The sequence below is a fragment of the Crinia signifera genome, chromosome 9, assembly GCF_055691185.1.
Source record: "Crinia signifera chromosome 9, ASM5569118v1, whole genome shotgun sequence".
In the NCBI taxonomy this organism is placed as follows: Eukaryota; Metazoa; Chordata; class Amphibia; order Anura; family Myobatrachidae; genus Crinia; species Crinia signifera.
Genome location: NC_139225.1, coordinates 33,709,299 through 33,722,974, shown reverse-complemented (window position 1 = coordinate 33,722,974; position 13,676 = coordinate 33,709,299). Strand labels below are relative to the sequence as shown.

At 44.9% G+C, this 13,676-nt stretch overlaps 1 protein-coding gene across 1 annotated transcript in view; it reads right to left on the bottom strand.

The window, feature by feature from the left end:
• Positions 1–392: 392 nt before the first annotated feature.
• The window catches only part of PRRX2 (paired related homeobox 2), a 54,289-nt gene continuing 41,005 nt past the window's right edge, over positions 393–13,676 (bottom strand). The window contains exon 4 of the mRNA XM_083158764.1: positions 393–1,624. Within this exon, the coding sequence (XP_083014890.1) occupies positions 1,474–1,624 (151 nt within the window). The 3' untranslated portion in view covers positions 393–1,473. The remainder of the gene's footprint in view (positions 1,625–13,676) is intronic.

Here is a 13,676-nt window from a genome sequence, read left to right as displayed (position 1 = left end):
TTGTGGCCACGCCTCTTCCCCATGAAGCCACTCCCCTATATTTTTGGCTTGAGCACCCACCAGCAAAAACATAAATCGGCACCTATGACTGAGGGTGAGATGTACTAAGCCTTGAAAAATTATAAAATGGAGAGTGATAAACCACCATCCAATCAGCTCCTCACTGTCATTTTTCAAACTATGTGACATGCCAGGTAGGAGCTGATTGGCTGGTTGTTTATCACTCTCCATTTTATCACTTTCAAGCTTAGTACATCTGGCCCTAAGGCAGTGCAAGTGCACAAAGCGTAGCCCTAACGGATAATCAGGATCGTCATCGACATCGAGCTTACAAAATTGCGCCTTCATCTGTGCATGGGTCATTGGAACACTTGAATGTGGAACCAAATACAAACATTAAAACATTTATTTTAAGACTCCATGTAAGAGTTAACGTGATAAATGATTAAAATAAAGAAACATAATAATATAAGTCTTAGTCCTATAGACAGCTTGCCATAATGATTTGAGAAACAGTGGTATTATGTACTATGCTTTATATATAAAGGATCCAGATTAATTACAAAGTCCTGGTCTGATTCCCAGTTGTGTATGTTAGGTGAACAGGTAAAATTGCATTACAATGACATTGCTTCTAATAGGGCAGTAAGACAGTACAATTTGCCTATTCTATAAACCAGTGATGGGGAACCTTTGGCCCTCCAGCTGTTGTTAAACTACACATCCCATCATGCCTTGCTACAGTTTTGCTATTTAACCATGCTAAAACTGTTGCAGGGCATGCTGGGATGTGTAGTTTAACAGCAGCTGGAGGCCCAAAGGTTCCCTTTCCCTGCTATAAACCTTATTCCTGATATTTAGTTTTCCCTCAAACAGAACATAGGTCAAATAATAATCATATTATTAGATTTTTTTTTACAGAATTGCTGTCTGTTTGCCGAAAAATATAGGAAAATACTTCTACCCAATCCAAATCTGCATACATGTCTGCCGTACAGATAGGGAGTATCGTATAAAAGGATATATTTACAGAGCACAGTACGTATCTACATATATACAGTGCATACCGATGACACGTAGACACTGGAGAAGCACAGCTAAGTGATGTAAAGGGAAGTAAGGATGGCCAGAACACATTGGATAAAACATACTGATTAATGATGAAAAAGTCTAACAAACAAAATATCTACAGTCACAAAATATGTCTCATAAGTCCTGTCCACTGGATCAATGTTTGGACCATAGACGTTGCCCAGCTTGTACATATCATGCCGCCATGTTGGGGGTGACCATTTTGTGGCTGCATGCACAGGACTCCAGTCCAATTGTCAGATACAGCGCAGCATCTTCTTGCAGTAAAAGGAACTTGGAAATGGAGCCACAGTTTTTGCTGGTGGCCAAGGGCTCATCTGTGGCGTGTCCAGCACACCCTGTGCCTCGTGGCTGGCTCTTCCCTTTTTTTTCATCCATTACTCAGTTAACAGTAGACACCTGGCTGTGGTGCAGGCTGAATTCTTTGGCTTTGAGACGCAGGCTGGCGATGCTGTCGGCCATGTTGACTCCCTGGGTCGGCAGCGTGTTAGGAGCAGAGGTGGTGTTTGGATTATAAGGTGGCAAACTGGCGCTGTTGGGGAGAAAAGGATGGGTTAATTTAGACTGTAGAAAAATAATTGAATAACGAATTGCATACATTTATAATAATTTAATGAACGGCTGATCATGCCTGACAAACATTTGTGGTTATAAAGATACATCAACTGGATATTGGTAGAAAAAGTGTTACGTAACTATACATTGCTGGGTGTAATAGGTAGGGCCAGATGTATAAAACTTTAAAAAGTAATAAAATGGAGAGTAATAAACAACCAGCTCCTCACTGTCATTTTTCAAACTATGTGATAGGACAGTTAGGAGCTGATTGGCTTGTTGTTTATCACTATCCATTTTATTACTTTTTAAAGCTTGATACATCTAGTCCTATGGGAGAATTGTACCACAGTAAGACAGGGGGCAGTACTAAATGGAATAACGGGCTATTACCACAATACCTGTAAGTTACCACAGAAAGATGTGCACAAAATGGCCGACTGAGCAGTGAAATGGTGGATGAAATTGTTATAACTCTTAGGCTATAGCTGTGATAAAAACTAGTCTTATTACACATTGGGTCTGGTTCAGACCCACTCGCTGGGCTGCAGAATACGCAGCCCGAACAATGAACAAATGACCACGTATGCACACGTTACTTAGGGCCTTATTCTGGTTGGAGCGTCCGGGCCGTACGCGTACGTTCCGGGTTTTTTTTCGATCTGCGCATGTGCAGATACGCTAATGCGCCGGCGCGAGCACGCCACAACGCTTACGGCCGGGGTCTCAACGTGCGAAAAAACCTATACGCGAGCGTACGGGTAATGGGGCGGCATAGGGGCGTGTTGATGGGAGCGGCCGAAATAATGAGGGAAAATGGGCGTAAATATGGGCGTACACGGGGGTGTGCACCAGAAATGAGCGGTGCTACTACCGCACGATCGACTAAGGCACCGTTCGTTTCGGACACCAAACAGGCGGCCGCCAACCGACAGCTAAAACCACTCCTACAGATACCGTTTGCCAGCGTGCGCCTGAGTTGGCTAATTAACGCTGATTAGTACTCAAACACATACACCTGAATGTAATAAGCAATGCTGCAGTCTATTAACTCCAAACCATGATTTCACTGCCTGCAAGCCACACATGCAGCACGCAAACACATTGGAAGCTTATGTTTCTATACTTCTCCACATTTAAAGGTTTGTTTAATTTAAGGTAAGAATATTTTTATACGCTAAGGTAGGTATTTGATAAACTGACACATTCACTACCTGCTTTCATAGACTTTACGCAGTAGCACACTCAATCTACACAAGTCGACATGTGTCAACGTGTTCACTCTAATACTAACATAGGTTTTGTATTTAGGATACAATAACATAAACCACATCTAACAGCTACAAACGATGTTTCTGCAATGTTTGAAGCACATGACCACTATTTTCAACACAATCTTTGTATAGTACCCCAAATTATGACCTGTACCACTATCTCATCTGCTATGATTTGGATTTCACTACACTCTGGATGTAAGATGCCACCAATCACATTATTGCACTCTCATCTCTCTAACAAAGGATTCCTACATCTGCTTATGACACTGTCAAATCATATATATTTTAAAAGTTATGCATGTTTGTTCACAAGCTAATTTATCATGTTTGGCCCATTCACACATCTTTTTTTAGGGAGGACACATATGAATTCCTACACAAATGTACCTTTTCACCCTTGTTTGTCTGCCTCACCCACTCCATGAGGAAAGCATTGTTCTGGACCTGCTTTTACCTACTACTGTAGGAGCTACCTCACCTGCACACAAACTGCTTTCTCACCTATTAAGTTGCTCTGCACATGTGCTGACACAAACTAATTAGCAGGGAAAAGTTGGATAGGAACATGGGAATGGCCATGGAGAGGGTTACACATGGGAAACTTCCACCACACTTCAACAAATGTTCAAAAATACCCTGGTCAGTAAGTACACATAAATCTAGTATTTGTTTCACACAAGAAATTACACATACCACCATTTAGATTTAATTTGTAAAATTAATTTATTTGCTGTTCAGCATCACAGCTTGACACTTTAATGTGAGAAATCAAAAAAAAAAAAAAAAATATACACACAAATAATAAAACAGCCAGAACAAGAGGTTGCATATCTCCAAACATGTGTTACCCTGCAAATGCAATGGTGAAAGAAATGGGGACACCAGAATACGTACTGCAACAACCAGGGTGACTACTAAGCAAGATACACACCACCAAAAAAAAAAACCTGCATTTGTAGAGGTCAAAATACGAACTTTCATGCCCATGGCACGCAAATGGATCGATGGGCAACTCAGGAAGCGGATGTCCAGTGCAATTTAAACCTTTGGCCTCCAACCACAGAGGAAGTGACCCAGGTCTCATTTGGGCCCTTTTTTGCCCCTTTTAGATGGGGCCTTGGGGACAGGGGCCTTTGGGTCAGCTGGCTTTCGGCGTCTTCCCCTAGTCGCCACAGGAGGGTCAGCCGAGGTGGAAGGTTGGGGAGCAGCTTGGGGTGGGGCAGCAGATGGGGGATTGTCCCTTAGGGACCTGGCGGTGGACAGCTGCTCCGCAAGAAGTTCATTCTGGCGGCTGAGGTGTTGGCCAATGCTTAGCATGCCAGCCGCCAGAGTTTCATTAATGCGGTTCAACGCCTCAACCTGCAGCTGGTTTGTGGCCTTCCACTCCGCCAGAAAATCCGCCACCTGCTGCTGACGGATCGCAGCATCCACCCCTTGCTGCTCGATCCTGTCCAGCGTCACCAACAGGCTCTCACTCAATGTCTCCTGTGGCTGGGGCTGGGGGCGACGTCTTGATGGAGGCTGGACCACCTGCTCCACCTGTGGCTCTGCAGAGGCCGATGCTGCCGGTACATCCTGACTTTCTGCTTCTGCTAGGATAAGAATTGAAAACAATGTCACCATCACATACGCAATAAAAAATATCTTTCTAAATACAATGCATTACTGTGACTTACCATCAAAAGCAGCAGCAAAGACCTCCACCGGGAGCTCACTGTCCATATTGGAGATCCCCCTGATCTCCCCCACATCGATCACGTCACAGGAGTCCAGCTCCAGGGGGGTAAACTCCAAATGGTCAGGCATAGGACCGCTCCCGGTGGACATGCTGTGGTTGTACCGGTCAGTCATCTTCCTCTTCAGGGCACTTTTGAAGTCAGTCCACCTACAAGTTTAAAAATACAAATATCACCATGAGATATGTGCACCACTGTGCTACGTGTAGGGTTACCACCTAGTCCCTTTAATTCTGGACACATGTTACTTACACAGGTTCTGTGGCAGTTTAAAATTAGGTGAAGTGGAGTCTTGAAGTCAGCCAGCCACAGAACCTGTGTAATTAATATGTGTCCGGAATTAAAGGGACTAGGTGGTACCCCTAGCTACGTGACATTTCCTAGTGTGGGTGATCTTTTGTGCCATGTGTGGCCAAATATTTCTTTGATGGACCAAACCATGTGCACTGCAGGTGAGGCAGGTGTAAAACCCCATCCAAATCTGATTATCTCTGCACAAGTAACACCTGCCTCACCTGCAGTGCACATGGTTTTGTCCATCTAAGAAATATTTGGCCAGAAAGAGAGAACTAGAATAAGGGCCTCAGTTCCTGCTGGAGACTGCTGAACAAATTGCCCTGACAAACACACTAACCTTTTCTTCACCGCGTCCCAAGTTCTGACCACTGGTGACACCTGGTTCACTTCCTCTGTGATCTTGTCCCAAAGGTTTCTCCTTGCACTGGCACCTGGCTTCCTGGTTGCCAATTCAATCCATTCGCGTGCCCTGGGCACGAGAATTCGCATTTCGGCCTCTACAAATGCAGGGTTTCTCCTTCTGGTGGTGGTATCCTGCTCAGTCATCACCCTAGATGTTGCAGCACGTTTTCTGGTGGCCCCAGCTCTCTCACCATGCACCTGCTGGGTCACACCTGTTTGGAGAGATGCAACCTCTTGTTCTGGCTGGCTGCTTGGCCCTTGTGGAGCTGGTGGAGGTTCACCAGGGCCTGTTACTGAGGGGCCCGCTTGATCTTGCAGGCGACTCCTCTCTTGGGCCCTCCTTCTCCGCTCCTCTTCCCTCTTCTGTAATGCTTGAAGCATGGATTCGGCTTGTGCTCTCTGCAGAGCGTCCTCTGCTGCTGAATCGTCAGAGTCAGACATGTTTGCAGCAATTGTGGCCTGCATCTGACTGAATATTTATATGTTAATCTCCCGCCACGAACAAGGGGGCGTATATTTTTCCCCGCAAGGTATATGCAAATTTACGCCGATATTTCCCGCCGATAATTGCCGCTTAAATTACGCAGGTCTCAATGCACCTGATCAATCACCCGTATATGTATCTACTCAGGTTGTGGAGCATTGTGGGCTACATCGTGAAATGTGTGCACCTGTCATTCCAATGATGAGTGTTGTCAGCTGGTATCTGTTGGAGTTCGTGTATGCTTTGTGAGTCACATTTCAAAACATCACGTTATAATGCTTTCCTTACATATGTAATGTGTATGAAATTGTCATACAGCAACATGTTGCATTGTGGCCCTTTAGGCAGCGTAGTTATAAGTAGAGTGTTGCGTGTATCATTTTCCGCCTACTGTATATACAGTACTCCTCCCCATGCATATCGCTGTATCGTGCCCCCTTTAAGCAGCGTAGTTATAAGTAGACGGTTGCGTGTATTAATTTCCGCTTACTATATATATATACAGTACTTCTCTTCATGGCAATTGGTGTATTGAGGCCCCTTTAAGCAGCGTAGTTAGGAGTAGACGGGGTGCGTGTATTATTTTCCGCACACTGTAAATACAGTACTTCTCTCTTCATTGAATGCATGCTGTTGGTTGTGGTGTGTATATCGGAACGGTCCGCGTAAGTTTCTATTCGCATCCAGTTTGTTAATATAAGAGGGATTAATAAAGTTAATACCAAACAAACAATTTTTTCGACCAATCAGCAAGCACCAAAAGTGATATATGTACCTGCAATTAATAACTGCGCCATTGCCAATATGACTTCTACAAGAGCCAGGCCCTTTTCTACATGTGAGCTTTTGGCCCTGGTGGAAGTGATGGATCGTCACCTGGGGCCCAGGGGCCCATATGTATCTAATGCGGACAAGCGGCGGGCGTATAATGCTGCCCGCCGCCTGATATTTTCAACAACCGGCGTCCGCAGAAGCCTGGGACAGGTTGAGCGGCGCTGGTCCGACCTGCGCCGGCGGCAGCCGGTTCTACTCAGCAGCCTTCGCCGCCATATTGCCCGATGTAAGTTTTGATTACTAGTATGTCAGCGTTTTTTAGCAATGTTTGGTGTACTTTTTATAAATATGTTCCTGAGTATGGGGGTGTATATGGGGGTGTATAGGGGGTGTATATGGGTGTATAGGGGGTGTATAGGGGGTGTATAGGGGGTGTATATGGGTGTATATGGGGGTGTATAGGGGGTGTATATGGGTGTATAGGGGGTGTATATGGGTGTATATGGGGGTGTATAGGGGGTGTATATGGGTGTATAGGGGGTGTATAGGGGGTGTATATGGGTGTATAGGGGGTGTATAGGGGGTGTATAGGGGGTGTATATGGGTGTATATGGGGGTGTATAGGGGGTGTATATGGGTGTATAGGGGGTGTATATGGGTGTATATGGGTGTATATGGGGGTGTATAGGGGGTGTATATGGGTGTATATGGGGGTGTATATGGGTGTATATGGGGGTGTATAGGGGGTGTATATGGGTGTATATGGGGGTGTATAGGGGGTGTATATGGGTGTATATGGGGGTGTATAGGGGGTGTATATGGGTGTATAGGGGGTGTATATGGGGGTGTATAGGGGGGTTTAAGTAGTTGATCAGTTTTTGGGTGTAGGATATCAAATAGTTTGCATGATAAATGTCTGAAATTTCACAGCAATGATAATTTTGAAGGTTATGAGCATGACTAATGTGAATTTTTCTTTCCCCCTTTTTTATGAAACCCAATCTTCGATTTCTATGCCATCAACATGAACATTTCAGCACGGGCAAGGGCACGCATTGAAGCCCGGGAGCAGGCAGCCCGGGACCAGGCAGCCCGGGACCAGGCAGCCGAGGAGGAGGAGGAGGAAGAGGAGGAAGAGGAGGAGGAAGAAGAGGAGGAGGAGGAGGAGGAGGAGGAGAAGAAAGAGGAGGAGGAAGAGGAGGAAGAGGAGGAGGAAGAAGAGGAGGAGGAGGAGGAGGAGGAGGAGAAGAAAGAGGAGGAGGAAGAGGAGGAGGAGGAAGAAGAGGAGGAGGAGGAGGAGGAAGAGGAGGAGGAGGAAGAAGAGGAGGAGGAAGAAGAGGAGACCCAGGGTGCAGTTTTCACCCACACAATTTCCCCATCCCCCACCCCCTCCACAACCCCCCCCCCCCTCCACAACCCCCCCCCCCCTCCACAACCCCCCCCCCCCTCCACAACCCCCCCCCCTCCACAACCCACACCCCCCCCCCCTCCCCACCCCATTTCCAACCCCCCTACACCTCTCCACCACCCACCCCCAAACCTCTCCACTCCCCAGTAACACCCAGTACCTCGGGCCAAAGACCAGGACCATCCTCCTTGCTCCTGCCTTCCCCAACCACTCCACAGCCAACCAGCGGCGCCCAGGATGGCTCAAGTAGCCGTAAGTAAATAATGTGTCTAATGTTGACCTACACATTTCTACACATAAGCAATCACAACAACCACATATGTGTATCCAACATCAACATTAGTTGCAACATATCACTGCAGGGCGACCATGAGGTGTGTCCTGTCCTTCTCCAGGAACAAGGGTCCCCTTGGTGGTTTTTTTGAGTGTGTCCATGCCTCACCCCTTGAATAATTGACATAACAGTACATCCAATGAGATATCCGACATTAGTGGTGTGGTAGTTATGTGGTGTTGGGTAACTCCAGTTCCCAGCATGATGTGCAACACAGGGCCAGATTATAATGGAGGCGCAAGGGGTCAGTGCCCCTGGGACCCCCTCTAGCTATGGGCCCCCTGTGGTTGTCATTTTTTTTTTTTAAAAAGACAATGTTTAAGTTATGTTTTTTTTTTTGTTGCTAAATGTTTTGCGCATGGGTGGGGTAGTGCTGCAGCTTCACCTATCTGCCAATGTGACAATGATTTATGGTGCTGAGCATCGGGAGGCAAGGCACACTGATTGCACAAGTGTGCAGTGCTTTTCTGGGAGTTGACTAAGTCCCATGACACTTTGCACCAGAGGACAGAGGCTGAGAAGTTTGTGCTGAGCTCTGATTGGTGGAGCTCATTACATACTTCTCAGGTCCATGGAGAACAGCAGCAGCAGCTTAGTCATAGGAGGGTTTTTAATCAGAGGCAGCACTAGGACTGTGAGGTCTCCTCCAGAGTAAGGGGCAGAGGGACAAACACAGGCTTTTCATGTGGTGTGTGTATATATATATATATATATATATATATATGGTGTCTATTATTATTCCGAGTGCCGCCAACCCCCTGTCTATATATATATATATATATATATATATATATATATATATATATATATATATATATATATATATATATATATATATATATATATATATATATATATATATATATATATATATATATCCCCTGCAGGTAACCATTGACCAAGTTTATTCTGCCTTTACTCTATGTTTTGACAGTATAATATTCGGCCATGCAGTGTGCGGCCAGTAATGACAAGTGCAAGGGGGCCCACCGCTCTAAAGTACCCCGGGCCCCCCAAAGGCTTAATCTGCCACTGGTGCAACTGAAATGTCGAGATTGTTTTGGTAATAGTGTGTGAGGCCATGCGGATGCATGCTTTACAAACTATTTTAAATTTAGGACATTGCTGTACAAATTATAGGCCTACAGCTGTAGGCCTATAATTTGTACAGCAATGTCCTAAATTTAAAATAGTAAGGAGTGCTTAAGCCACAACAATGTCATAACCCTTAAATAGCACAGGCTAATTGTGAGGTTAGAGGACAGTCCCCCAAAAACAAAGTACCAATTGGGATACAGCATACATTCATTGATGAAGGAGTAATTGAATTAATGTTATTTACTATGTACAGTATGTGTGTGTTAACATATTTTTTTTTAGTACTGTGTTTACAGCAGACCCATCTTCAATGTAGTTTAAAAATGTATGTGCCCTTCACACATAACTCACAACTTTTTATTATGTACAAATACAACAAACATTTGTTTATGTTATATATTTTTTTTTTTTTTTATCCCTTCACTACAGACACTGAACAGCAGCAGGAGGAGGTGGCAGCCCTTATTCGGGAGATCTTCCTGACCCTTTTTTATTTGCAACTTCTTTTTGGCCTACTGGAGGCCCGCATTTAATTTTTTTTTATCCCCCCCCCCCTTATTATGTTTGTAAGAAATAAAAGTTGATATTGTATTATAAATTGCCTGTGTTTTTAATAATAAATATGTTAGAGGGCTTGTAAGGGTAGGTACATACAGATGTGTAATGTAAGTTATATTAGTAATTTGAGGTGAGGGGTAATGATTGATGTGTAAATGTGTGTGTTTTTGAGTAAAATAACACATAGTGAAAATGCATGAATGTTTAATGTTTTTCGATTAAAACATCACACATAACATCAGGGTAGGTATACATGTTACACATTTTGGACAAACTAATTATGGACATAATTTAGTACATATACAGAAACACCAACATAACTTGATTTAAAAGTAACAGCAATATGGGGACACATAGATAGTGATTAAAATGCCACATTAGAACATAACAAATATACATGTAATGTGGTTTAAAATGTAGTTTTATTAGGTCTTTATTAAGGTAGACAATTGAGTTAATAGAAAACAATAAGTGAATAACAAATAGATTAATTAATCAATTGTCAGATTAGTAGTTGAGAGGCAAGATTTGCAGGTCCATATATGTGAAGGGTATGCCAGCGTGCACGGACGTACGCTCACTCTCACGAGCGGTGACATAAGCTGAGTTTTCCATTGAAAACAATAGGGACCCGTCCGTGCAAGCTGGCGTACGCTCAGATCGCCGCAAGAAGGCGGTGGGGAGACGGAGGAAAGACGGCCGTAGACGGCGCCGTACGCTCAGTCGTACGCTAGTCGACGGAGTGTAAGGGCTGGGCCGACCGCGTACGTTGCCGTACGCTCATTTGTACACCACTCCCCCTCTACGTTATTTCTGCCCGTACGCAAGCGGCCGATTTGTGGGCGGACTTAACCCTAACGGCCGCGTACGGCTAGCGTGCGGTAATTGTGAACGTACGCACGTTTGGCCGCTCCGATCAGAATAAGGCCCCAAGTGTGCATGCGTGAGCCGTCTGTAGGAAGGAAGCGAGCAAAGTTGAGTTTTGGTTCAACGCTAATGTGTGGACCACTAGTGTGCCACGGCACAGTGGTTGAAAAACACTGACCTAGACTATAAAGTGGGTTTACAGACATATTGGGGCAGATGTATTAAGCCTTAACAAGAGATAAATACAAGTATGATAAGGAGAGATAAACGTCCAGCCAATCACCTCCTAACTGCCATGTTACAGGCAGTGTTTGAAAAAAGTTAGTAAGGAGGTGATTGGCTGGACGTTTATCTCTCCTTATCACACTTGAATTTATCTCTTGTTAAGGCTTAATACATCTGCCCCATTAGGTGGAGAGGTGACCAAAGCATTATGTGTGTAAATGTAACAGGATGTCCCCAATAATTGTCTGTTATCATACCTCCCAACTTGTAGGTAGACCAAGGAGGGACATAGTGATGCGCGCCGCAGGCACCCTGACAATTTTGGGGATGTGGCCTAATTAAAGGGTGCGTGGCCTATACTTGCGGGTCTTCCGCGAGGCCACGCCCCCGTTTTGACGCTATGGGGGCATGACCCAGAGGCTCTGTGAGCCTCTAGCCATACCCACAGCCCCCTGGCTGCGGGAATAGACACTGTGCGCATGCGCACAGCCCCCCAACAGCCCCCCCTTGCCGCGGGACACTGCTGGCCGCGTGAGGGATGCGGGAATGTCCCCGAAAACCGGGACATTCCTGCGGTAATTGGGACTGTTGGGATGTATATACCATGAACAATACAGAGGGGCAAAGGAACCAATAGCAATGATTTCTTGCTTAGCTGTGGAATTCCTATTTATGGGAGGCTGCCATATAAATGGTGCATGTAGCAATTATAGTAGAGGACATTATGGAGGGAGTGGGGGATACCTGTATCTGATTTTTGAGAGCAGGAAGGATTAGCTGACCAATGGGAGATGGCGTTTTTTTTTAACTTCTTGGGATCAAGGCAGAATTATGAAAGGTTAAACAAGATGGACCAAGATGCGTGGACCACCGGGGTTTCCCCTGTACCCATTGGCCAGTCTGACCCTGTGTGTGGGTATGTAGCTGTGCAATATAATACCGTCTGGTGTTAAGCATAAGAACCGATTCATTGTTGGGATTAGTCACCTAACAGACCAGTGTAATTATATTTAATACAGTTAAGCTGTGTACACAAGGGGGATATATATTGCTCAGTGTCTCCTTTTCATCAGCGACCAGAGATGGTCGCTGATGAAAGGGAACCTCTGCCGGTGGTGCCGCAGAGGTAATCAGCTGGTCGCAGGAGCTGAAAATGGGAGTGCGCATCCGGCGATTTATCGCCGGGGCACACTCCCATCACTGCCAATATGGTCACACGCGACCATATTGCCAGTGATTTCAGCAAACATCACTGCCGTGTGTACACGGCTTTAGAGAACTGACGTGTAAAATGATTTTATTTTGGCAATAGTTTTTTTTTTATATTACATTGGGGGGAATAAAGTAGTCTAAAAAAAAAACAAAAAACACTTACGAAAGTGCATATCAACTTTAAAACAAAACTATTACTCCTATGTGTCATGGTGAGTTACAATCCACAGACATGAATATAAATATTGGGTAATGTGGGCTGCACCTGTGTGTGTACAGATTCCAGCCCAGCTGGGAAGCAGATTTTTCAAGTAAGAATGTATCTCCATGCTTATCGGAGACATGGAATACAGATCAGCACCAGAAGCGCGGACCCTGTGCAATTTAAAAAGTGGGGGCGGCAAATTATTAAGTTGCCCCGGGTGACAAAAATTCTAGCTTTGGCCTTGCCCAAATGAATGAATCACTATACAGCTCTGGGTGATCACACACAATATTATGTAAGCAGTGATCCTAAAACGTGTTTAAAAGTGTTGATAATCAGGAGAATATGTTCCCAGGAAATGATGCCAGCAGTTTCCCCACATATACCAATGTGGAAGTTGTGTAACTACAAAGTTTGCACCCCCCAGCCCCCTTGACAAAAACTTTTAGGCGCCTTCATAGAACCTGCTCATTGTCAGGGGTTCTGCTTGTTGTCAGGGGATCCCCCACATGATCAACTGTGGGTCTGTGGTCCCGGCAGGGTCCACTGCCATGTCTGCCCCCTGCCCATTTTGGAGAGACATCTCTTCCATCAAATTAAATGTTCAGTTTTTCTCCTACAGCAGGACTTGGTTTTGCCTAATTTATAACTTATAATTATGATTAGAGTGTACGGACACTGGAGGTTGCCTTTATTACATGTGTAAAAACTGCCTATGTCGTATTTTTATTGTGTATGAAACTTGCACTTAGAAATAGGCTTCTCCGCTGAGGCACTACTAGAGTGTGATAGACTTCTCATTATGTGGGAGATATACTAAGCTTTAGATAAAATGAAGAGAGCGATACAGTACCAGCCATTCAGCTCCTAACTGGTGGTTGGTCCTTTATCTGTCTACACCAGGACTGGCCAAACCGGTTGTCGAGATCTACCAACAAGTCCATGTTTTCTAGACCACCTGTGGATCTGTAAATGTGTCAGTTAGGAATGAATGCAGCATGTTTGAAATGTGACAGTTAGTAATGACTACTGCTGTGCACCAGTTAGGTGGTCTGGGAAACATGGACCATTGGTAGATCTCGAGGACTGGTTTGGCCACCCCTACTCTACATTATATCATTCTCCAATCCTTAGTAAATCTACCAATCATGT